The sequence below is a fragment of the Mugil cephalus genome, chromosome 11, assembly GCF_022458985.1.
Source record: "Mugil cephalus isolate CIBA_MC_2020 chromosome 11, CIBA_Mcephalus_1.1, whole genome shotgun sequence".
In the NCBI taxonomy this organism is placed as follows: Eukaryota; Metazoa; Chordata; class Actinopteri; order Mugiliformes; family Mugilidae; genus Mugil; species Mugil cephalus.
This window is the reverse complement of record NC_061780.1, coordinates 1,124,267-1,150,908: the sequence shown is the minus strand read 5'-3', so window position 1 is coordinate 1,150,908 and position 26,642 is coordinate 1,124,267. Positions and strand designations below refer to the sequence as shown.

Sequence of the window (26,642 nt, the reverse complement as noted above, 5' to 3'; positions counted from 1 at the left end):
CATATCATCTACCGTTTTGATGTACACTACATCTGTGGACTCACTGACCAGAAATATCCTTTAAGAAGAAGAAGAAGAAGAAGAAGAATTTTCCCCCAGATCTAAACTTAAGACAAAAATAAAATAAAATCATTGGTGATTGTGGCAAGCATTTCATTTATTTATTTAAAAAAAAAAAACAGACAAAATAGACAAATATTGTAAAAGACATCCAAAACACACCAAGGCCTCACAATATCATTTCTACACCACAAAGTCCTCTGTTCTGATGACATGTGGACTGTATGAACAGTAATATTTAATAAGTAAAAAATTGTCAGGACAAAGAGTCCAGCAGAAAACTCTTTAAATATTGCGCATGTTGACAACATGGTGCCTCATCCTTCTAATGGGAAGGTTTGGACCCATTTTCAAAAGATTCATGCCACTCTGGTGTCCGTCTGATAAATATGAAGCTACTGCTAAACAAGTAGGTAGATTGTTTTAGAATGGCAAAAACACTGAAAAAACTATGGGAAGCAGATGGTCCAATTCTACAAATCTGCCTAACACCACCTAGGATATTTCTCTTGAGTATTATCTGTAGCAACCAAAAACACAGAAAATGTGGTTTTACAGAGGCTCTTCAGGCTAGTCCAGCAGTCCTTTACACTTTTCAAGTGAAAAGTGTAAACATGAAAGTAGTTTTGCTCATATCTCATCATTTAGTACAGATAAAAAGCCAAAAAAATGGATTCATTTTTAACCTACACACGCAGTTACAATGCCATGGCTAATCAGTCAGTAGTAGTAACAATCTGCTTATTTAAGCTCTGGTAGGTAGTTTTTTGACCTTCTGACAGAGCCAGGCTAGCCGTTTCCCCAGCTTTTATGATAAGCATGACCACAGCATCCTACCCGTAGCTACATTTTTATTGCATATGCACGTGCATATGAATCGTCTGTCACTTCCAATAAGCTGATGGTCAGCCGTTTGTGTGTCTGTTAGTTAGAGTCAATCAACCCATTTCACTCTGGTGCATCCCACAATTTTAGCAATGGTCAGACCTCTGACCTCAGCTTAGCAAACCAGTGCATAAGAAGAGAAGACAGGCATGTGAAAAACGTAAACAAATGGTCCAAAGTGTAGAGACCATCTGATCAGCAGGAATCAGGAGACACCATCTCTATATGACAGCTCTTCCTAGCTTCCTGGCGCATAGTAGGTTTTCTGTTTTCCACTTTTCAATAATAAATACAGACTACTGCCACCTGCTGGGATGTTAAGTGTAACTTTTTGGTCCAGACACAAGAGACAAGAGGCAATGTCACAGTCGGCTTTTGATAACGGTATGTCAGATTTGAGTGTCCAGGCCCTAAATTCACTAATTAATGTTGCTGGACGAAATCAACTTTGCTGCTACTAATAGTTTGGATTGCCTGTTGCAGAAGTTGATAAAGAGACATCCTTCATGTGCTACAGTACACTTAATAAGCAGCTTTAATAACAGACTTGATTTGGCAGAAAACAATCATTCAAGAAGAACAGAACCTTTTAACGGCTGTACATCAGTATTTTACAAAACAACAATTTGGGTATTTACAAAAACTGTTTTTACAGGATATTTTGGAGAAATCAGTTTGTTCTTTTTAATATGTTTGGCCATATACACAAAAAATTAACGGAATTTGATTGAAATTTTACTTGAGTGAATTCAGTCCGGACACCACTGCTTTATGATATGTATTAAAAATATTAAAAGATTTGAAACACAAAAATTTTCACCCAGTGATTCCCAAAATACTCTTAACACAATCTGCTTCAACAAGATAACCGTAAAGTTGCATAAAAATGCTCACACCAATAAATTATAAAAATAGTCTACTGCTAAAAAATCTTTTCAGAGATCAGCACTGTACATAACAATTGAAGAAGTCATCTTTTGTCAAGTTTGCAAAAGGTATTGCTTCACAGTATGTGGACAATACTGATTGGTCCTGCTAGACAAAATTTACTTCTGAAGCAAAGGTTAAAAATAAAATAAAATTCAAGGTAAAATAAACAAACAAAAAACTATACTGATGAATAAATGCCATCCCTTAAAATAAGGTAACAGAAGTTACCTTATTCTAAGTAACAGAAGTGATGCAACAGCTAGATGAAGAGCTACAATAGCTTCTGGCTTGCACTGGGGCAAGAATGAGAAAACAAGAAAGATGCAGAAATAAGAGTGATGAGAACCAGACTTACTGACAACTGTGAGGCCAACAAGAGTTGTCAGACTCCATTGTGGCGTATCCAACCAAATATTAGACCACCGCTCAGTGAATCAGTGGAACTGTAGGTGTTTTGGAAAGTAAAAAGTGGCAAGAAGTGGTGGAAAGAACAGGTTTACCACACTGTCCAACACTGTTATCTGACTTTGGGGACTTTGAGAACTTTATAAATGTCATTTGAAAAGACTGTGGTGAAGTGGGGTCTTGAGTTCCTGGACATGTGGTTGCAAAGGGGAACTTTACCAACATTTTGCGGATCCTCAACATCCCAGATCTCTGGCATGCTGCACCCAGGCCTAGAGAAGAAAAGAGGGATGAGATAAAAAGATATAAGAACCATTTTTACACTGTATGTGTTCTCTCCTGTGTGAGGTCAATTGTGATGTTGAAGTACCTGGTTCTCCTGGTGCACCAAGAATCCTCCAGGACAAAGAAGTCCACTCCCAGCTTCATCAGATTCCTCTTCACGGTCTCTCCGGACATGCGGCTGTACATGGAGTAGACCAGTTTGGTTCTCTCCCTTTGAGAGAAACATATAGCGTCACAAACTACTAGAGGGAGGACAACTTCAATCATATTTCATAAGCTATACTAGCGTGGCATAGCCAGGCTTAATTCTTATCATAATCTGAATCACACTTTATGGATTTTGCCATTATGCGTGTTTCAGCTAAAATGCAGAAAATGTGCTGTATCTCTGCAGGCAAGTGGATAGTCCTGCAACCAATCAGTGTGGTTGTGTTGTAAACACAGCTCCATGGCGCTCAAAAGTATGACAAGTATGACCACACCACTGTTAAAAGTTGATTGGCCCAGCCGATCTTTGATGGGACATAACGTGTTCCCAATCGAGCAACTCTGGACCACGTTTCCTAACCAAACATTTTGGGTTTGCAGTATTCAGCAGTTAAATAATAAGCCATAGTTTAAGGTAACAGGGCAGAAAGTGTTCAATGCTCCAATTAGCAGCAAATGGAACTCGTAAATGATCATGAGCTGTTATATTGACAAGAAGAGTTCTCTACCAAATATGCTGCCAGACTGCTCATTGAAATCACCTTTTTCCTCTTTTTGATCTGATAATAAGAGCACCTAGGAGCACCACTGACCTCAGACCAGCGTCCTCATAGTGCGGGTGGTTGACAATGGGCCGTCCTGTGGAGAGCTTCACGCTGGCCATGGTGGGCATGGCTCCAGCAAACACAGAATCTGCATCAATCACGCACAAAATGTTAGTTTGTCTGCATACACACTGCATAAACATGTAGTGAAGTTAATTAAAAGTGGTGTGAACATTTTGATTTCACAGTGAAAATATTACATGTCATGAAGTTAGGGCTAGGTATGACCAAAAATGTATATTGCGGTATTTTCAAAAATCTGATGGCATCACAGTATATCATGGTGCTTTTTTTATGTATGATCATAGTCAATGCATAAACATATTCAACTTGTTGAGAGAGGAATTAATGCAGTTGACTGACTAAGGATGGACTATTTTACTGTGATGATGAGGAAATATTGTAGAATAATCCCACACTAGCATTAAAACAGGTTTGCCTGTGTTAGTAGTGATGGGAAATTTTTTGGTTCAGCTCATTAAAAAGAGACAGCTCTTTCGGCTCCGAACTGGCTCATCAGATTTTTTTGTTGCTTAAATAATTTATTACCAAATTATGTGTTTAGTGTAAAGGGAATTACTAATGGACTTACATTACATCCATTTTTTATTATTTAAATAGCATTATTTACAGTCCCCTCCAAAAGTATTGGAACAACAAGGCAAATTCCCTTGTTTTTGTTGTTCACTGAAGACATTTGGGTTTAAGATCAAAAGATGAGTATAAGACAAGAGTTCAGAATGTCAGCTTTTATTTCCTGGTATTTACATCTAGATGTGACAACCTAGGATATATCACCATTTGTATGGCAGTGTGCTTTGGGTCATTGTCTTGCTTAGAGTTGTCACCATTACATTTTTCCTTAGTACGATTCGAGTCAGAGAATTTATCACGCCATTACGATAATCACGATTATTATGCGTTGATTGATTTCACATATCTATTCATATGTAAAATCACATGAACACTCCTTAAAGGTCTTAAAGTTTCCTTCTAAAGTTTATTTCTATATTTTGATGCTAAAATATAATTATATTACTAATTATATGATCCAATATTTGTATTTGCACACACATACACCTGAGTAGATACTGAGCAAGATGGTTATCTGTTGTTTACCCTAGTAGTTCCGAGTACCCGAGACATTTGAAGGGGCGGTGGCTAAGATTTAGGATTAGCAACCCGCCGCTGGAAACACTGCGTGGGTGTTGCGTAACTCTGTTTTCGTTCCGTTTGAGTTGCCCTTAACTATGGTTCTGGAATACTACCTGCCTGACGGTATTCAGGAAACGTTACGATCAATTAATTGTAGCACTTAATACCGTGATTAATCGTGAAATTGAGTAATCGTGACACCCCTAGTCCTGCTGCATGATAAAATTCCTCCAGATTAGTTTGGATGCATTTCTCAGAAAGTTTGTGTACACTTCGGTTTTCATCATCAGTTACATCATAAGTAAATATTAATGAGCCTGTTCCGGAAGCAGCCATGCACGCCCAAGCCATGACATTACGTCCACCATGCTTCACAGATGAGCTTGTAAGTTTCGGATCATAAGCAGTTCCTTTCTTTCTCCACACTTTCCATTACATTGGTAGATATTAATCTTGGTCATCAGTCCATAAGATTGTGTTCCAGAACTTTTGTGGCTCATCTGTGTACTTCTTTGCAAATTTCAATCTGGCCTTCCGATTCTTATTACTGATGAGTGGTTTGCATCTTTTGGTATGGCCTCTATATTTCTGCTCTCAGAATCTTCTTTGAACAGTGGATTGTGATACATTCACCCCTGCACTGTGGAGGTCGTTGATGATGTCACTTACTGATGTTTTAGGGTTTTTCTTCACAGCTCTCACAATATTTCTGTCATCAACTACTGTTGTTTTCCTTGGCCAACCTGTTTGATGTCTGTTGCTCAGTACACCAGTAATTTCTTTCTTATTCAGAACATTCCAAATTGTGCTTCCTATGCCCAATGTTTGTACAATGGCTCTGATTGATTTTCCTTGTTTTCTCAGCTTGAAAATGGCTTGCTTTTCTCCCATGGTCAGCTCTCTGTTTTTCATGTTGGTTTATCCTCTTTAACAAGAAATGCATACTTTCAACCTAGGCCAAATAGTAGACTAGTCATGCATAGCTATTTAATGTTTGAACAATTAACCTTAAAGGCAACACCTGGTCAACAAGAAACACCTGTCAGTCACGTTTTGCTCACTTGAAAATTGGGTGGGTTCATACAAAGGGTGGTATGTCCCGAGTTGTTTAACACATCTAGATGTAAATACCAGGAAATAAAATCTGACATTCTGAACTCTCATCTCAAATTTCTCTAGGATCTCAATGAAGGCGGTCACATTTTTCTTCCTCTCCTCTCCCTTATCTTCCCTGCTTTGCTCCTCTCGTCTCATCTGTCTATTGTCTATACTTTTGAGAGACTATCTCTGCACTGCTCTCCAAACTAAAAAAAATCATGGAATTCATAAATTGGTCTTTCAACACAAATGACACAATTTTGACGAGAACCCTGGGTTCGGGGGAGCCAGACCGCCCTGCTGGAACGTTCGCAGCTGGCTACACCCCTCCTACACCCCCACATCCAACGCCTTCGCCGCTTTTACCCCCAGTGTAAAGTGCGTTTTCGTTAACTAATTTTCCTTACTGTTTCTAATGCATGTAGTTTCGGCCTCCCATTCCTGTGCTCCATGCTCTGTGTGTTGCTTGTGTGTAACCCATTCCCTCCCCCGCTCAGTGTGGACACACAGACGCCACCATATATCTTGACCAATCACATTTGGCTTGAACAGGAAAAAAAAGATTAAAAAAAAATTATCGGCTCTCAACAATGTGAACCGGCTCTGGTCGTTCACGACTCTTAGAGCCTCTTTTTTAGCACAAGTCTTCTTGTTTTTTTCGGAACTTTCCATCTTAACCACACCTCGCAATGACGCAGTCACACCCATTCACATCATGCGTGTTTAGAAGCGCTGCAATAAAAATAGCCTGAAACAGTGTCTCGCAGCGCAGTGTTCCACATGCTGTGTAATCAAATACAACGGTATGTTGTTATATTAAGAATTCATATCATATTGAAAACAATAACGGTATTTGGTATGAACCTGTATGCCACCCTGCCCTACACAAAGTCATACTTTTAGCTTGTTCAGGATTGTACACATAAGAACAGGCTAAATGACCAAGAAAGTCAGTGAGTTGTAACGATGGTGACCTGTGGTGAGTTAGTTTCACCTGGAAACATTAGGGAGCATACAAAAGCAAAGTCTACAAAACTGTTAACTTGACATCTGAGCCTGAACTGTCTGAATGTCATTTATAGTGCGACAGGCAAATTGCTCCATATGTGTCATAATTAGGCCATAAATTCTTGAGTTATACCTCGAAAAGTATTTTGAGAGATCAGTGACTCTTGACCAGTAAACTGTTGTCAGTTAATCCATGAGGCCATCCTTTCTTCTTGGCACACTGAACTGCACTTATTCTTTCATATGTAAAGACAAATTCTACAGTAAACGCAATGTGAAAATCTCATTATCTTGAACAACATAATCAGGATTATTTGTCAAACTACAGCAAGCAATGTCACTTACCTGGAGCGGTGTTGTCCTGGATCCAGTCCAGTAGCTCCTCCTGTGGCAAGTTGCTGAATTCTCCGATGATTGCCCACTGGGCCTGCAGGTTGGCAACTCCCTGAATGGCCATGATGGCCAGGACTACGAAAACCACAGTTTGGTGCTTAAGCTTCTCCCCAATCCAGCTAAACAACTAGCAGGAAGATGAAGGAAAGACATGTTACAGAATTTAATATGTTTTCTTATCACTTAAAGGTGTACAATCTCTACACTTATAGTAAGAAAACTATCTTTTTTAAGGAGTGCATGGTGTTTTTGGAACGCACCTGTTTGGAGCAGATCAGTGACGCCATGATGCTCATGTGGGGCGTTAAGAAGAGCTTCAGGCGCATGATGAGGATGGCCAGGACAGTAAACGCCACCAGTTGCAGACTGTGGTACACCAGCTACAGAGTGACAAGTTCACAGATCTGATCAAAACTGACAGAAGACACAGAGGTAACACCAAGAAAAAAGGCCACCATCATCTACTACAAACCTCAACCAGTGGTAGCTCCCCTACAATTATAAATTTCATGTGAACTCTAAGCTATATCTACTGGACAGGCTGTATAATGACATTTGTGTTATGCTTTGATCTTAAGTACATGTACTGAAACATTAAAGTCATTACGTGACAAACTTCCACGCTCTGTGGCTGGGGGGTGAACATCTGAACATTTTGTTGCCGAGGGAGAGACTTCACAAAAACTGACATGGAGCAGCTGGGAGAAGGCTGACAAAAGGCAGCAGAGTGGGATTTCACAGCTGAAAGGAAACTGGCTTTCATTTCTTTGTAATGAGAGAAGGATGAAATTCACTTAGGAACAAGGCAACTGAGCAGACTTCAGTGCAATGGAGAAATCTAATCAATTAAAGCAGATTCTGAAAAAGGGAACAAAACTGTAAAATGCCTTTATGTTCATATGGTGGTGTGACTAAGATAAGGCTATGTCGGAATATATTTAACTAAATAAGCTACTCAAAAGTGTTTTTCTCACCTCTCCTTTTGCAGCTATTTCAGACCTGCAAGACAGAACAGACAGGAATAGTGAAGTCAGTATCCGGAACTAAACCATTTCTATTTCTAAATAATACAAGTTCCCATTTACAACAGATTCAATTTAAAGACAGTGACACCAGGCCAGTGAGGAAGCCTTACACTGCAGCTTCATCCGCGTCGTCAGGCTTGACAGATGTCTTCCCTCCATGCCTCAGGGATCGGAGTATATCCTGAACAGTCTGAAGAGGACAAATGGTTAGAATGAAATCCAAAGGATAATCTTTATTATGTTATGTCATCAGCACTGTAAGAATTTTTGCAAGACGCGATTTCCCTAAAAGCTTCCTCTTGTACTGCACGCCATACTTTGTCAAATTGATTCACAAGTTCGAACCTTCAAGGCGTGTGGGCGAGGCACAAGATGTTCCTTAAACCGTTTTTCTCTCATATTTCTCACCTAAAAGTGTTTCATGTTACATGTATCAGGAATAATTCGCTCTATTCTTCCCTTTGAAAAGCTTTAATGTACACATGTATATGCCAACTCCCAAGCAGATGAAACAAAAAGAACTAAAGGAGAATTCAAAGCGTTACAGAGGTAGAAAGTGTAGTGCTGATAAGACAACTTGCTCTGTCTCCCTGCTGCAGTGAAGCAGTGTCTGGAGTAAACTACACAGATGATTTTCAGAAACTGTTTTATGGTCATTGTGTGCATTTTTTGTATGCAGTCTTGTGCATTTGACCTTTTTCATAGTTTTTTTTGCACTGTGAAGCCATGTTACAGTTTAAAAATGTCTGATAAACTAAACATGTCTGAAGATATCAAGAGCTGCATATCAATTTCTGATGTGTATCAATTACCTAATATGTGATTCTTAAATAAAAGAAAAAAAACTGAGCTTTAGCATCAACAATGCAATCATTTGCATGTCTTTCTAGCTAGTGTTAATGAACTAGCTAGCTAACAAGTTGAAATCATCTATCAAAACCACTGTGTAGTATTTTTCCACCATGTAAAATATTGCTCTGCTGCTGGGTTCTATCCAACTACTTCTTAGATCTATACAAATCTGCACTTCAGTAACAGCATCTAACAAATGTAATGTAAAGATAATGTAATGTTGGATGAACAAGTTAGCTAGCCTTCACATCCCTTCTGTGTGCTCATACTTTACTGAAATGTTTTTGTGACCTTAAGTTTTGACAGTAGTAGTAATGGAACCCAATCAAATCAATTGTATATTGAGGAAATTGAGCTGCTGATATCTGTGAGGTCCACAACTAAGCGCACGTCTAGGAGTTAAATCCAAGGCCAAATTAGAGTCCATGTGTTCAGAAGTGTTTCCAGTCAATGTAATCAGACTTGGGTTTTGTTGACTGCTCCATTTCGATGTCATTTGACTTTTCACAGCCTGATCTTCACAACATATGATTGTGGAATTGTATGATGGCACAGACAAAGGAGATTTCTAAAGAGTTTGGAATCAACAAATCACAAATGTTAACTTCTAAGCAACTAAAGGCCTCTCTCACATTTTAGACCAAAATGTACAACATTCTGAAGGGTGCAAAAACTTCTAAAAAGCAATATAAGCTCTGCCAGAATCAAAGGCCTACAGAGTGGCTACATTAACTAAGGAAGCCAGAACTCAAAATTCCATTGCATAGGCCAGGAGACAGGAGCAGGGGGTTCTTTCTCGAGATTTCATAGTATGAGATTGCAAAGGAAAACCAAATAATCTGTAGGCCCATTTGTGCTGTTGCTTTAGAAACAAATCTAAGCCAAACCCTAGCAGAAAACTTACTCTGCCTGCAATGAGAGTCACCACCAGCACATTGATGGGCAGCAGCAACGTTTTGAGATAACGTACAGGAGTCTGAGAAAGAAGAAGGGCAGAGAGACAGAGTGAGATGAAAGGTACCAAGGAAAAGCTATCTGACTTCTACTCCAGTGTGTGCCCAACTCCAGTCAATTAATAATACGTTCAAATTCCAAGTGTTTTAAAGTGATAGACACACTAGCCAAATACAAAACAAAATAAAACAAAGTGATTTTTAAAATGTAAACACAACACTTGAAAACTACTTAGGAAAAGAAGAGAGAACAGTTACAATACATTTCAAATCCCACAAAATAAAGTACAATATATAAATACATACAACATAAATACAACTGTAAGAGGAGAGAAGTATATAAGACGGCGCATAAAAGGCACACTAAACATACTGGTTTGGATACATTTTAAAAAACGTCATAATTTGAATCTAAGGAGCTCAAATGGGTCTTCAATACCAGAGAAAGCAATTTCGAAAGGCCAAATGTGCTCTCCTTCTGGTCTTATTCAGAAGGATTCTGAAGTAACTGTAGCTGATATATTGTATTTTTGTCAAGGTTGACAGCAGCAAAAGCAAGCATCGGTCTCTTTGTGCTGCAGAGAATATAAACACAAAACCAGGCCACTGTCAAGCACATAAAGTGGTATGAAAAAGTGTTTGTTCCCTTCCTGATTACTTATTTTGTGTGTATATTTGTTTCAGATCTTCAAACTTTTTTAAATATAAGACAAAGATAACACAAGTAAACACAAAATGCTGTTTTTAAATGAAGGTTTTTATTAAGGGGAAAAAATCCAAACCTGCATGACCCTGTGTGAAATAGTGTTCACATGAAAAAATAACTGTGGTTTAACACACCTGAATTCAATTTTTCTAGCCACACCTGTTCTCAATCAAGAAATCACTTCAACATGACCTGCCTGACAAAGTGAAGTAGAGAAAAGATCCTCAAAAGCTAGACACCATGCTGAGATCCAAAGAAATTCAGGACAAATGTGAGAGAATCTTTTTGAGCTCTATCAAATACTGTTATTATTTAGAAAATATTCTCTAAAACTCCAGTGACTCACAGTGAGAGCCATTATCCACAAATAGAGAAAACATGACAGTGGTGAACCTTCCCAGGAGCAGCAACCACTCATCCAAGAGGTCATAAAAGACCCCACAACAACATCTAAAGAAGTGCCTCACTAGTCTAAGTTAAGGTCAGTGTTCATGACTCCACCACAAGAAGAAAAAAAAAAAACAACATGGCTGGTCTCAGTTTTGCCAGAAAACATCTTGATGGTCCTCAATACTTTTGGGGAAATACTTGCTGATTTGTGGAGACTTTTTGTGATAAATAGAATCGTGAATTCTGCTGTTTACCAAAAAATCCTGAAGGAGAATGTCCAGTCAGCTGTTTGTGACCTCAAACTGAAGCGCACTTGGGTTCTGCAGCAGGATGATGATCAAAAACACACCAGCAAGTCTGAATGACTGAAGAAAAACTAAATGAAGAACTCAAAGTCCTGATCTGAATCCTATTGAGATGCTGTAACATCACCGTAATAAGAAGGTTCATGCTGGAAAATCCCTTAGTGTGGCTGAATTACAACAATTCTGTTGTAATTGTTGTAAAAGATGAGTTGGCGAACATTCCTCCACACCGCTGGAAAAGACTCATTGCAAGTTATCACAAACGTTTGAGTGCAGTTGTTGCTGTTAAGGGTGGCTCAACCAGGATGTTTAGCCAATCACTCTTTCACACTTTTCACTTTTTTCCCCTTTTTTCCCTTAATAATAAAAACCTTAATTTAAAAACTGCATTGTGTGTTTACTTGTGTTATCTTTGACTAATATTTAAATTAGTTTGAGCTGAAATATTTAAGTGTGACAAATATGTGAAAAGAAATCAGGAAGGGGGCAACTAACACTGTAACTAAGACAATATGACTGAGAACTTTAGAGAGATTTTCACAACAAACTTTTAGTGGCAGTAATGTAAGTAAGGAACAGAACTTACCTCCAACTCCATGAAGTCAAATTCAGCTGCACATGTGTACATCAGAGTGTGGAAGTCCTTGTAGCTCGTGAACTTGGACTTGATTAGTCCACTGATGTGAGCCTGGACAAGACATACATGTAGCATTTTAGTCTTGTCCCGACTTTTACATGCTTGAATGATTTGAAAATGATCATAATGTTGAAATATGACAGTCAAGTTTTGACTTAGTTTCACTAGAACCACATTGCATTTCAGTCATATTCATAACAGTGACTATATTTTATGTTCATAGCTCTTTATTTAAGCAACAGCCTACATAGAAATCAGTCTACGGCCTTGTGAAAAAATATTTATCCTGTGTGAATAAATTTGCCTTGCCTCATCAATGGCCTTAATGTCACAGTCTATTTACCACCTTTCTTCAATGAAACCAATCATCTTGAGTTGGTGCTTCAGATGGCTTCAGATAAAGGCTGTGTTTGCAGTTTAACTGTCATTTGTTTTGAGGAAAATAGAACTTTGTGCAGTCGACTTCAATTTCCACTTCCTACTGTCACTGAGTTGTTAATTATTTTGCAGACCACTGAATCAGTAAAATAAAAAGATAAACATTGCCAACCTCAATTAAAGCATTTTGGTCCAATTACTAAACATGTCCATTTGTAAACATGCACTTTTCTACTGTTATATCTCTAACAATTTCACTAAAGTTATCACAAACGAATACAAATTCTATTGTTTTTTTGAGGCACACATGAAATAGCTTACATCATCTGAAGCACCGAAGATTGTGGACAACATGAATTTGAGCAGAACAGTGGCGATGACCCAAGCTAGACCCTGCATGACCTGCAGAGGAAGGAAGGACACTCAGATTGGCAGACTAGGTAAATAAACATACACTGTCTGGAAGACCCTGTCATGAAGACCCCTAGAAGATGCTGAGTCAAGAGCCAGCTATGTAAACTATTTGTCTGACTGGTCACAGTGAAAAAAAATGTTATAGACTGATCTTTTGTCCTAGTTCTTCTGAAAGCTTATCATTTCCAAATAAAGGCTACCAAATCAACAGAAACCCAAGTAAGGATACAGGAACCTTAAGTATTTTAAAATGCAAGAGCAAAACTCACAAATGAAACGTCACAGTTAAGACATCACTAATTGATGTAAACTTTTAATTTTTTTCTCCTCTTTCCCTCCATTGTTTTTTCCTTGTTTTGTCTTTAAATTTAAAAGATATTGCATCATATTAACATCCCAAGAGAATTATACTTCATCTTTGCCATGTACTCAGTGCAATGAAATGTAAAAATAGAGCAAAGTAAATTCTTCATACCCAGATGACGATGCCAGGTCTGAAGACTTGAGCAAATCGATCCCTCAATGCAATGATCACCTAAAAGAATAATAAAGAGAAATAAAGAAACAGAATAAAAAACAGCATCCAAACTAATCTGATCATTCACAGAGTGCATACACTGGTATACTGAACTCTAAGGCTGAACTCACCCAGATGGAGACAAGAGAGGAGGCATAGAATGACGTAAGGAGCATGGAGTTCCCAAACATCAGGATGAAACAAACACTGAGCGTGATCTGCAGGAAGCAGGAGAGAGGTGTCATTCATCACTGTCCTGACGTATTCACGCGGTTGTCCCGCCCTGCTGTTTGAGCATGGTCTGTCTGTGTAAATAGAAATAATGCTGAACGTGCTGGCTTGGCTATGAACTCAGCCAGCTCCTCTAGGTTTCAAGTGGTCTCATCGAAGCACTCACTTCCATATTCAGTGCCAACTGCAAATGATATCTGTGCCTCCCAAAAGCTGCAGTGTGGTCTGGGTTATAGCGAATCAAGAGTCAATTATAAGATTGTGTGTCAATCTTGTTGAAAGCACTCAATGTATTAAACAGTGATTAGCAGAATATAATCCCCACTCAACCGAATTTTAATGCTTAATCCCACTGTGAACAGCAGAATAGACTGCATTTTGTCAACAGTAATCACCAACCCGGATACTTCAGGCAGCAGTGAGAAGAACAACTGTTTGTAATGGATTTCAAGTAGAATAAATATTCATATATTGAGGCCATTAAACACAGATCTGCTTTCAATCACTTCCAGACATTTGACAGACCTCTCAACAGTTAACAAAATTTAATGAACAAACAGCTGAATGAAATACAGTGATGAGCCATAACATTATGGTCACCTGTTTACTGTAACATTGTGTAGGTCCACCATTTGCCACCAAAACAGCCTTGCACCATTACACCACTCCTCTAGACCGCTGAAGGTTATCAGCAGATCCTTTAAGTCCTGCAAGTTGTTAAGTGGAGCAGATGCTCAACTGGTTTGAGATGTTGGAAATCTAGAGGCCATGTTAACACCTCAAACTGCTCCTGAAACCAGTCCTCAACCATTTTTGCTTAGTGGCAGGGAACATTATTGTGCTGAAAGAGGCCACCATAAAAGGGTTAACAGGGTCTGCAACAATGCTTAGGTAGGTGTTATGTGTTAAAGTAACATCCACATGGATGGTAGGACCCAAGGTTTCCCAGCAGAACATTGCCCAAAGCATCACACTGCCTCCAATAGCTCCCCTTCTTCTCACAGCACATCCTGGTGCCAGATGTTCACCAAGATTTATTATCCGATTATTCTGAGTGAATTTCTATGTGTCATTTTGTAATATAATAAACCGTTGTTGTCAATTTTCATTATTTCCAAGACTTACAGCCCAACGTATGTGTAAACATTCTAAGCGAAGTTGTACTCCTCAGACTCATTAACGATGCTGTAGGTCATAGAGGACACACACGTCCAGTTGTGTATCTAATCTTTTCTAAACACACACAGCCAAAGTCATCACTGCTTCGCTCTCTAAATTATGCAGAGCCATATGCCTTTCTCTGACACAAATCTCTAAGATCTTACCACAAAGGCCTTTTTCCTTATCTGGGGAGTGCACAGGCCCTGGCTAACAGCCTGGCATGCTGAGAGGATTAGGGGGAAAGAATGCATAGAACGGTCAGAACAAACACACCCAGACACAAACAGCTCTGCACATTCTCACATTAATACAGATGTACTTTTGTCCTTGGCAGTGGGAAATAAGTTGCCTGCACATCCTCAGACTTTGGCTGGAAAGGCACTTGTGTATGCAGAGTGGTATTGGTGCTAAAGAAAGTCATCCCTGCCCGTACTGGTGTCCTCGTGGCTCGTGAAATTTTCTTGGTTGAGAAGCTGAGTGAGATAAATATAACTGCAGCAGGGAATGTAAGAGCTCAGAGGACAGAAGCTGGAAAAAAAAACTTTCACTTCTGCTGGGCACAGTCCAAGAGAACAAGAGAAAGCCCAAATCAAGTGCTTTTTACCCTGAACAGCTTAGCAAATGCATGCACAGTAGTACTGAGAAATATATACAATTAGCAAGGTAGTCTACTGTACCATATGAGTGACTAAGATGGACTGCATCTTGGCCGCGGCTAGATAACCCAGGATGTACGAAGCAAACAGGGAAGCCACCTGGAAAACAAACAAAAAAACTAAAACAAACAACCTTAACAACACTCTTGAGACTCATAACCAGGTGAAGATAGTGGTCAATGTTTTATATCCACAACTAAAAAGAAAGTCTCCTTTTTAAGTGTTGGAGCAGAAAGTAAAAGGTTTTGCTCCAATGTGAGGAACTGCATCTTCAAGAAGAAGATACAATGGACAATAAATACACATACAGTAAAATGTAGACTACATTTATAATCCCAAATCTATATAGTGTTGTATTTAGAATGTTTTGCCACTCACTCTGGTGGTGCAGGTCTATAAGAGCTATATGATTTTCAGTTCTTCCCTAAGGACAACGTCACATGTGAACAGAAGGAGTGGGCATTTGTCATTGTATATGACAGTGTGTCATGTAAAAAGCTTTCTGAAAGGATTTGTCCCGAAAGAACAGTATATCACAGCGCATGTCAAGAAGTTATAAACCGATGACAGCATGCTACTGCACTGGAACTGCGAAGATTCAACTCAAATTACAATGATTCCAAGGTGAATACACGTCGGGGTACTTCTGTTTGGCACCTGCTCTTTCCAGGGACCTTTGTTACTCATCTCCTAACTGGCATCTGTTTTCTGGCAACTGTAAACCTAATATTTCTAAATGTATTATGTAAATTTTTGTAAACTTCATGTTTTCATATTTATTCTTTGGGATCGCAGTGTAGTATCACACAAGAGAGAACATGGAAGCATGATTATTAATCAGTCAGTTGTAGGAAACCTTTTTTGTTTTATGTTTTTAAACAGAATGTATGTAAATTTTATTAACCAACCTGTAAAAGTATGTATAAATTAGCCTATGTACTGCTCGTTTAAAATTAAATTCAGTAAAAGTCAACAATTACTGCGTTGGCTCACTTTTAATTTGTATATTTACTTACAAATACTAAGATATGAAGTTTACTAGAAAACACTGCAGGCAGGAAAGCTTGTAATTGTGCTAAAATGTTTGAATCCTGACATCTAACTCTATATGGAGGCAGACAAACCGATGGGGCGGATGACTAAATAGTGTGGGTGGACATATTTGGCCTTGGTTGGCTTTATGTTTGCAGTGGATGAAGCAGTGGGTTCAATTAGCAGCTTACATGAGTTAAACAAAAACATAATAGCTGTGAATAAACAAGGTTTGTTAAAATCCCTGCACTAAAGCAGCAGAGGCCTTAGGGAACTGCATCAGTATGTGCTAAACTGTTGCCAAACACACAGGAGTGGCCTGCTTGTTCTGGAGTCACAGTTTTAACCTTTGTTCCATCTCTCAGCGTACACGCTTAAACTTGTGTTCATCTCACAGTCTCAACAATTCCAGTTAAGATATTTTTTGGAATTCCTGTGTATGTTTTTCTTATTTATTCCTTGAATTCCTCCCTCTCTTGCAGTCTTGCCTGTGTCTTCATTTATTTTCCAAACATCTGAGCTCTTGGCACCTTCTTTTGTTTCTTCTCTCCACATCTCTATTGTACTCCCGTTTTCCTCTTAATGTTGCTGCCACATGCTCTCCCTCTTGTTTACCTGGGTAAGCAGCACAAACTGGGCAAACTGCCAAGGCAGCATAAAGCACAAATTGGAGACACCCAGAGCAACCATGGCTGTCCTGTTCGGGTTCCGTGTCCTGGGAAGAGAAAGGAGAAAAAGTAGCCAGAGATTAAGCTCCTGGGAAGATATACTCATTTAGCCTCATTGTGAGTACTGTAAAAACCTGATTATGTAATAAGCAAATATTAGAAATGTGTCACACTGATGGTAGAAGATTCACGCATGGTTCTCAGGCAACAAAAAGGTGTTTTACAGCGGGTTTCTGTGTGACAAGTGATTTTAGCTCACCATTAGCTTCCCTCCACTAATTACAAGAGACAGCATAACTCTTACAAACGGTAGTGTGCTTTACTTACTTACTTAAGTCAGATTAAACGTGTGAATACCAAACCAATGCATTATAAAATATTGTAGTTAAGAAGATGTAGCTTTTATGAGATGTACACTTATTAGAGCTATATTAAGAACACCAGCATAACTATTACATGTCAATGAAACGCCAACAATCATGTAGCTACATGTCAGGAGCTTCATCAACAAATGAGATTAGTGAATATTTCGGAAGCTGCTGATCACCTGGATTATCACAACAGCGTTCACTACAGTTTAGTCAGATGGTGATTTGCAGCATAAAAGTGAAGATGACAAATCTGTAGAAATGACGTGAAGAATGTTTCCAACATCTTGTAGAACCCATGACATCAAGAACTGAGGCCGCTTTGAGATGAAATTGAGTATTTGTAAAGTCTCCTTAATAAAGAACTCTGTGAGTGTTTGCTGGTAGCACATCTGTTTTACCATTGCTCTAAATAACTTAAGATTTGTCCAAAATAATTCAATTTTCATTATCAAATTAAAAAAAAAATAAAATGGGATTAAATACAGGAAGATTTCTGTGCTTTTATGTTCCAACAATGAATATGTATATGAATATGCTTGAGTTTAATACCGCAGGATATAAGTGAGAAGGAGCATCTGCAAGACAAGGAAGGGGTAGGCAAAGCTCTCCCTCAGAGGTGGAGTCCACATCACGCGAGTGCTCTGAATGAAACCACACAATGAAAAAGAACTAATTAATATGAGATCGAATAGAAAAAAAACAAGAAAAAAAAAACAGAGCAAGACATTCACAGATACTTTATTTCTTAGAAGCTTAATAAGAAACCTAGTTATTTAATACTGTTTAATGGTATTTCATAGGAGCAAAATATACTGCAAGTGCTGCAAAAGCTCAGTGGAATTCTGTTGGAGCTGAACATGTAAGTCAGTGGCAACAGAGCAACTTAGAAATGTTAAACAATGACTTCTGTTGAAATCACTGCCTGACACAAAAGAAAGAAGACATCTGAGCAGATGGTGCGTAGGAGGCGGAAGGAGGAATTTTCTGTGCTTGTCTGATAACAGAGGCAGGGATGAGGAAATACATTTCATACCAATAAAGGTATGAATGTCTACATTGTAGCAACATGTAGTTAAAATGTATGTCAGACCATGACATAGGCTACGGATAGAGAAGGAACAATCTCTTAACCCTACAGTCCAACATGTGTTTGTCATCTCAAAACACACCAATGCGTGCAGGGGTGGTTTGTGGCAACATAGCTTCCTCCAACAAAAGTGAAAGTTCAAACTGTTGCCAAAAACCAATCTTGCACTCGTCCAAAATACAGAGTAGCAACTTGCTATTTTTTTGGAGGAAACTGGAAAGAAGGAGGTGGGTCTGAGCTTAGAACTAAGTGCCAGCCAAAACCGGCTCTAAGCTCCTTTGTGGGCTTCAATGATTCCTCATTAAACACCCTCTGCTTGGCTGAGTGCTTTTTTATTATGAGTTTTACACATTTCAGAAGCTTACACTTACTGTAAGCCAACTGTGTCGAGCTGTAGTTTCAAGTAAAGTTCCAACATTTGCTTACAGATAGTAAGTCAGCACACTCACCTCACCATGATTGAAGAAAAAACACATGGTGGTAACAATGCCGCCCAGTCGACTACCACTAGAGGGAAACAAAATGAAAGGAAATGGTAATATCAGATGAGAGAGGTTATCTTCCATCTGATGTTTCCAAACCATAATTCTGGCAGAGACAGGAGACAAATGTTCAATGGCTGACAGCTCATTGCTGAGATGGGCCATAAAAATAAATCCTTCTTGTCTCACTGATGCCCATGTAAGCCTGACAGGAGATGAAGATGGACACGGGTGGAGTTACCTGAGGTAAGCACCATAAATGAAGAACAGGCTCATCATCACACCATTAAGCAGGAACACACAGGCAACGTAGAAATATGCTGGGTCACCCATCCCTGAAATGCACAACAAACAGACGATGTATTGAGCCTTTATCCAAGGCACTGTTACCAATTGACTCACCTGATAATGACGGAAATAAAGCTTTCATTAAGTCAGAGAGACTCCACAGCTTATACTGTACTAGAATTTTTATTGTATCGGACGATGAAACGCAACAGCTTGTTGCGTGGTTCTAACACAGCAGTAGATAGAGAGCCACTACAAACATCAGCTGTTTGCAAAATAATGATGTCTGTGTTCATTTGCTTAAGTCTGAGATCAGATCTCAAGTAGTAACTTGAGACACGTGGAGCCACAGGTGTGAACAAGTGTTACTACACAGTTAGTACGATTTTGGTACAAAGGATTACTGTATGTTGTACATATTGTGTATACAGTGTCACTTACTCTGGCAATACCCAGACTTTTCTATACTTTTTGTACAAAAATGACTCAAAGCATCAGCAGATGTAGACAAAGATAACCCAATTAAATTAATGGAACAGAAACATTACACTTTGGGATTTGTTTATCCAGGAAAATGAGCCAATATTATATAGCAACTAAAGGCATTTCTCACATTGGCTAATCAATATTAATCAATTAATATTGATAGCTCAACCATCAGGAGAACACTAAACAATGATATACATGACAGAGTGGAGAGCTCAACGAAAATGTTCTCCAAGAACAACATTTCTGCTTGATCTGCAGCTTGATCAACATCAAGTTTGACAACCCAGACAAGTCGGAAAATATTCTGCGGACAGATGAGACCAAAGGAGAATAATTTGGTTTTAATGAGAAGCTTATATGTGGACACTAAACAAATCTAAAACATCTACAACAGGCATTGTAACGTGCAAAACAAAAAGGTGAAAAACATCGAAGACTAACATTTTAAATAGTAGACTGGTGGTGCAGTGGCTTATGTCATATACTTAACAAAAGAGATCATAAATTCGGTTTTCTGGGTTTTTACTGGGATAATACAATAAAACTCTTTTTAATACAGAACATCTCAATGTGAGTTTCTCAATGTGTTCTCTGATATCTGTCAAATAGATATAGTTTTCATGAGAACAAATGAACTTTGTGTCCCCACACAGTTAAATGAACTGACATCTGGCATATTTTTAGCAGCATCCAATGACTTCCTCTCTGCGATGTTGCCACCTAAATTAGCAGGTACACTGAACAAACTGATGAGGCTGTGATGATTAACAAGGTAAATGACAGTGCGGTGACATTATGAGGAGCTGCTTCATCATCACGATGTGATGGTAAATCAGACTGAACAGAAAAAGAATCTTGCTTGAACAATGGCTCAGCCTCAACATGTAATATCAACTTCCCTGTATCGTTCTGATATTTCACAAAAATAACTGACTGACAGTTACAGGAAATGCAAGGCGGGCTTGTGTCAGGTCGGTGTAAACAACTATGAAAACAGCTGGGTACATTGACCCTGGGGTGCTTACACTCACTAATTACACAGACCAAAACAGAGATTGCAGTTCCACAAAGGAAAGCTGACAACAGCCTGTGCTTGTTTACTGTCAGTTGTAAACCCTTCTCTGAAATGCTGTTGCAAACATTTTGAAAAATTGTTTGTGTGTTACTTGTTAAAAGTATTTTTCTTTCCCTCAGTGCTACAGTAGTAATCATTATGGCACTCTTGCTGTGTTTCGCCTGCCTACTGTTCAACCAGTTTGTTATCATATAATGGGGGAAGTCTGTTTTCTTAATCTCAGTTCAGTTTTTTCCTTTTAAATGACTGCAGAGGTGAAAATGAATTGATTAAATGATCCACAGTCTGTTGAATTGACTGAAACGTACATAGGTTTCTCCATCACACGTGAATATTAAGACTTTTATTAATGAATAGACATGTGTGGGTGACAGGCACAAAGCTGGAAAAACACAGTGTGGACTTATATTATTATTATTATTATTATTATTATTATTATTATTATTATTATTGTTCACTGTTATTAGGATAAGGCTAGAAATTAAAGCTGTTCCCTTGTCTCCTGTGTCAGGCTTCACCAAGACAACACACAAAAACAGTTTAGGAACAACCCAAAAAACATGAGGAACAGCACAAGGTGTTGACCTGACCTCCAAATTCACTAGATCTCAAACTGATCAAGTATCTCTTTGGTGATCCACAGAGGCCCCTGCCATCAAATCATAGGATCTAAAGGCCCCCACTAACAACATTGTGTTTCCAGACACCACAGGACACCCTCAGAGGGCCCACGTCCATTATTTGATTAGTCACACCTGTTTTGGAGGTACAACTGTACAAACAGCGTGTTTGTAGATTGTGGTTCCACGGCGACAGCCCTTACCCTCACAGCTGTCCACCGGAGTGAGTCCCTCTCCTCTGTTGATGGACCAGCACATCTTGGTGGGAATCCCAAAGTAGCCCATTACACCAGTATACAGTCTGTACCAGCTAGCCAGGACCACCTGGGGAGAAGAGGCGTGCAGTGAAAACTTGTTTAAACACCACATTTGAAAGGATCCTTCTGTCGTGTTGTCTCTGAGTACAGACAGGATTCCCACTGTACAGATGCTGTTAAGTTACCGGGTTACAGCCACTTTTCTCAGTTAAGACGATTTCGGAACCATCAACAAAAAAATGCATTCTGCAGCTAGATCTGTCTTTATCTAGCATATTTAACCATAAATACTTTTCCTCTCACATGCATGCATGTGCACAACAAAATAGAACTTAATCCAATAGAAATGTTGTGCAAGGACCTGAAGCTAGTAGTTCATGTGAGGAACCCACCATCATCTCAGAACTGAAGCAGTACTGGACTGGAATGTCCTAAAGTCCCTGAGACATTTAGCTGCTGTACAAGGAAGTTACACCAGATACTATAATGTACAAATTGACTTAACAAAAACAAAAGCTTAATATTTCAGTTCCATTAACATCACTGCGGTCTCTTTGTCCACTGTCAACACATATGTGAAAATCCACAGCACAACTAAAACTCAATGTCCTCTAAGAGTCTAGATTAGCTATTTTCAAACACCATACAAATGTAGGGAATCTAGTTAACTTTCTCTTACTAACAGTTCCCTTTTTATAAACTGACTAACTAGAAAGCTGAAATACTTCTTCATGATAAAATTACAACACACAATAAACCGACTATTAATCCTGGCTTTGCTTGAAGCAAATAATTAACTGCATATTTAGCCTCTCTCTATAAAACCATTGCAGTAATAAATAATTTTTACTAATGACTATCTCAAGTTTTGGATCCTTTTAGTCTGAGAGCAGCAGATAATATATGTGCAAGGTCAGATAAGCAATGCTTTCACAATGAAAACAACTCGCATGGCAAAACTGACGTTACCTCTGGATAAAGATTGAATCTCTTCAGCGTGTTAATAACCAGGGGATACTCTGTCAGACGATCGTTCATGACCATGTGGAGGCCGTCCAGGAAAGAAGGAGCTTCAATAATGGTCTTGTAGTAGGAATAGTACAAACCCTGGAATCAAAAATATTACAGAATTTACACAAATGAGAGAAGCTACGTGGAGAACAAGGGAAAACCTGAAAAGACGAAGAGAGTCGAACCAGAATTATACAGTGAGAAAGAGAGAAGCAGCAAATATAACAACAAATGATTCAGAAAAGGAGTCATTGAAAAACATTCACAGGCTCAGGAGGTGGCAGTCGCTTGCATCCCATTTGGTATCAAAGAGCAGGAGTTGGCCGAGAAAAAGGCAGTGGTTAGGACTGAAACATATTTATAATATATGAACCATTTTTATTTTTTTAACTCAACATACTTGAGCAAATAACTACCTTTTAAAAAAAACTGATTTCATTATAAATTATAGATTTAAGACACTTGAAAATCAATGTAATAATCACTGAATTGTGAGCTCAATACCCATGTTCAGCATGGGTATCGAGACATACGGAGATGCAAGGCAGAATATGATAGGGTGGAATGTAAAATACGAGTGACAAGCTGTTTATATGTTGCAGCAGTCTGACGCAATGTGCTATTTATTTCACCATGACACACACATGCTGTACATACTGTGTACATCACACACTCTGATAATTTGTTGAAACAGCTTAGCAAGGGCCTTTCCCTTTGTCCCTTTGATGCAGTAGATCTCCGTGCTTATTCAACACGGTGGAATTGGTTTTCATGGAAAAATGACTGAAGAAGTATGTGAATTGAGATGAAGAAAAAAAAACAATCAATTCAAAAGGGTATCACTTGATTGGAACACTGCTATAGGGATTTTCATGTCTTTTCAGCAGTTAAAACTGAAATATCAACTACCTGACCAAGATTTTTTCAAATACCTGCGACTGAGAAATTTCCTAAGAGCTAACCTTTAAGGACAATGATAAATACTGAATGTTTCTGTTTCGGTCAAGCAATGGTTAGAACTATCAGATCATTAAATCAGATCTCCCATTGTCTGTTGGACAGTGGCTCTTAGAAGTGAAAAGATGAATACCTCTGGAAAGATACCATAATCATTAAAGAATAAGATACAGTCATTAAAGTAATTTATCTCTCAGTCTCTCTTGTTTTGTCAGAGCATCAGCTATCAGCTGACAATTATTAACCCTCCCTCAAATAGCATTCAACACTATTGGTTTAAGGCAATGTAGATGTTTAGATTCCCAACCACCAAGTGACTCTAAAATCCATTCTGCAGAAGGACAGAAACAACTGCATGCAGAAATATGTCTAAAGTCATTAAATTCTATCTTAAGCCAGATGAAGAATGAGGAGTCCTGTAACAAATATTATATGGGATTACACAAAGAGGCAGAAGACACTGAGACATACTAAATCGAAATTCTCCAAGGTGTTGAAAACCTCCCTACCAAGGACAAGCAAAGTTCAATGAGGAAAACTGGTGCCATTTTACAATCCATGTTGGAGTCCTGTACCGTGTTCTTTCAGAATAAATGTACCTTGCATCACGGTTCATCACCAGCTAGAATTAGGTTGGATGACATTACTATAAATGAACCTATAAATTCATAGTAAACTCAAAGAATAAACGCATTATACCACAACTGCCGTCTCAGAAAATCTTGTTCGCTCATTTTTTTTTTTTTTTTACAATACTTAATATATAATACAAATTACAGAAATTTACATTTTAATATTATGAGAGTGAAATTAGTAACTAAATAACAGAATCTGAACTGGACTATTCTAGTTTCATTATTATTATTGTATTCTATATGATAAAGCTACTGGACACTGAATGCTTCACAAGTGTCTGCAAAATCTAATCTGATCTAATCTATCAGTGCATCAGCAGTCGCTATGCATTGATAGCGCCCGTCCACAATGCAAGATTAAACATGACTCTTCAGACCAGACCACTTTGGGCTTCCAGTTCTGAAGCTCACCTGAATGGATCTGCAGTCAAACAGCCACATACAAATCAAACTGTGATGGTCTGGCACCAATTTAGGCTGCAGTAGCCCGTCTGTTAGATTACACAATGCAGGCCAGCCTTCGATTCCCATGTGCAGCAGTGAGCTTTGGACACTAGTTCACAGGTTTTCCTTTTGTGGGCCACTTTATATAAGAACTGATCACTGAAGACCATGAGCAACTTGAGGACAAAATATTCACTTGCTGCCTGATATATCCCACTTTCTGACAGGTGCCATGAAACCCACATGAATCGGTGTTATCTACTTGACCTGCCAGACATAATGTTATGGTTGATCGTGCTGTGTGGATAAAGGACTGTTTGTTGGACAAAAAAAGGCACTTGACATCAGTTTGGGCTGCAAAAATTGTGATGTGTTTCTCATTTAATGTGACATTTTACACACAATGCAATGAATTGGCATCAAGATTCTTGATGCCTGCTTTTTTTTCTTTTACACAGTACCTCTTCTAAGAGTACCTGCCATAAGGAAGAAGAGTGATCCGTTTGAAAACAATGTTGCAAACATGCGAATAAAAACAAGAATTATTTACCATCTCTGTTCGAAAGGCCATTTCCTTTTCCAGGTTAGACAGGTGTGAAAAGTGCCTGTCATTCTCAAACAGTTGTGAGAGGTGATGCCTGGTCGACAGGAGGACAAATAGGTGAGCAAGAAGAAAACACAACAGTATGCACGAGTAATAAAATCGTAGGTGTAGTAGAGCAGATTACCAGTGCAGGTATCCAGTCAGAGCAGCTGTGGAGAGAGAATAATTAACTTTCACTGGTGCTCAAATATTATTTCATTGTTTACCATACCATACGCCAGTTAAACACACCGGACCGAAGACGTGGTCATTAGGAGGAGAAATCAGGGCTTGAACTTTGCAACACGTGTACAGTCGATGTGTCACAATAGCAGAAAAGAACAATGATTTCAATGAAGAGCAGCAACAAGAAGCCGAAGAAGCAGAGCTGGCGTCTGGGTGAGCTAACGTTAGCAAACACTGGTCGCTGCTGGAGATGACCACAGACTGAATAGAGACAACTTAGTTATAGCGGAACCGCTAATGCTCCTCATCTTAACAACCGCTAGCTCCAGTTAGCTTGAGGCTAGCAGGCTAACTCACCGAGGAGAAGAGTGATGCCCAGCTTCACGACCGCAGACGGAGTTAGCCCGAGCTTGTGTCTGATGCCTGAAAGCCCGTTTGAATGCGGACTGCTGAAGGCTTTGCCCTCCTTGCCTGATCGCCGAACATTACTTTTGCCAGGAGGCGAGACGAGCGGGCTCTTGTCGCGGTCCGCCTGGGTAGCCGGACTCTTCCCGGTCTGTTTTCTGTTTTTAGCCACCATGGCGTCCAGGAGGAGCGGAGGTTGTAGTACGGAGCGAGGGGCCGCTGAGAAGAGCGAGGGGTGTGAGTTGAGCTCACACAGACTCCTCCGCTGCTCGTATCTGGTCCTCGGATCTGCCCCTTTTACTACCTGAGTGGTGCCTGGCCATGCCCCCTATTGGCCGTTTGGCGACACTGCAAAGAGCTTCTGGCAGTAACTATGGCAACCACACAACGTAAAGACATTAGTGTACTGTATTAAAAACACAGCAGTGAGGAAATAACTATAACTATAACTGGAGTCTATCCCAGCCATCACCGGGCGAGAGGAGGAGTACACCCTGGACAGGTCTCCGCAGAGCTAACATAGAAAAACAACTATTCACACTCACGGCCAATCTAGAATCGCCAATGAACCTAACGAGCATGTCTTTGGACAGTGGAAGGAAGCCGGAGTACATGTATGGAGGACCAGTTTTGCACAATAAAAAATAAATAAATAAATGAATAACTACAGATATATGGCATAAATAATTAAATGTCATAAATGCTATTTATTTATTTATTTATTCACTGATGCATGCACAACAAAATGTAATGCAGATGAGTGGGCTATCCACACTGGCTGAGCTTTTCACACCTG

General features: G+C 39.1%; 1 protein-coding gene across 2 annotated transcripts; it reads right to left on the bottom strand.

Annotated features, from left to right (window-relative positions):
* Positions 1 to 136: 136 nt before the first annotated feature.
* dpy19l1l (dpy-19-like 1, like (H. sapiens)) lies at positions 137 to 26,195 on the bottom strand. Of its 2 annotated transcripts, XM_047599235.1 has the most exons (22): positions 25,799 to 26,195; positions 25,401 to 25,425; positions 25,223 to 25,310; positions 22,595 to 22,732; positions 21,572 to 21,692; positions 19,138 to 19,231; positions 18,864 to 18,921; positions 17,877 to 17,968; positions 16,904 to 17,003; positions 15,278 to 15,355; positions 13,340 to 13,426; positions 13,167 to 13,226; positions 12,599 to 12,679; positions 11,849 to 11,950; positions 9,813 to 9,884; positions 8,167 to 8,246; positions 8,006 to 8,030; positions 7,292 to 7,411; positions 6,984 to 7,158; positions 3,366 to 3,465; positions 2,651 to 2,776; positions 137 to 2,552 (listed from the first exon to the last, which is right to left on the bottom strand). In XM_047599235.1, exons 1-22 carry the CDS (start codon positions 26,019 to 26,021, stop codon positions 2,393 to 2,395), a joined length of 2,205 nt encoding a protein of 734 aa, XP_047455191.1. In that variant the 5' UTR covers positions 26,022 to 26,195; the 3' UTR covers positions 137 to 2,392. The 2 variants fall into 2 exon arrangements, with proteins under 2 accessions (XP_047455191.1, XP_047455192.1); XM_047599236.1 differs by lacking the exon at positions 12,599 to 12,679.
* Between the last annotated feature and the right edge of the window lie 447 nt (positions 26,196 to 26,642).

Coding starts and splice junctions, on each gene's coding strand:
- dpy19l1l (XM_047599235.1), bottom strand. CDS start 26,021: ATGGTGGCTAAAAACAGAAAACAGACCGGGAAGAGTCCGGCTACCCAG. Junction 25,426..25,798: donor GGGCATCACTCTTCTCCTCG/GTGAGTTAGCCT, acceptor CTCTCTCCACAG/CTGCTCTGACTGGATACCTG. Junction 18,922..19,137: donor ATTTATGGTGCTTACCTCAG/GTAACTCCACCC, acceptor GTTTCCCTCTAG/TGGTAGTCGACTGGGCGGCA.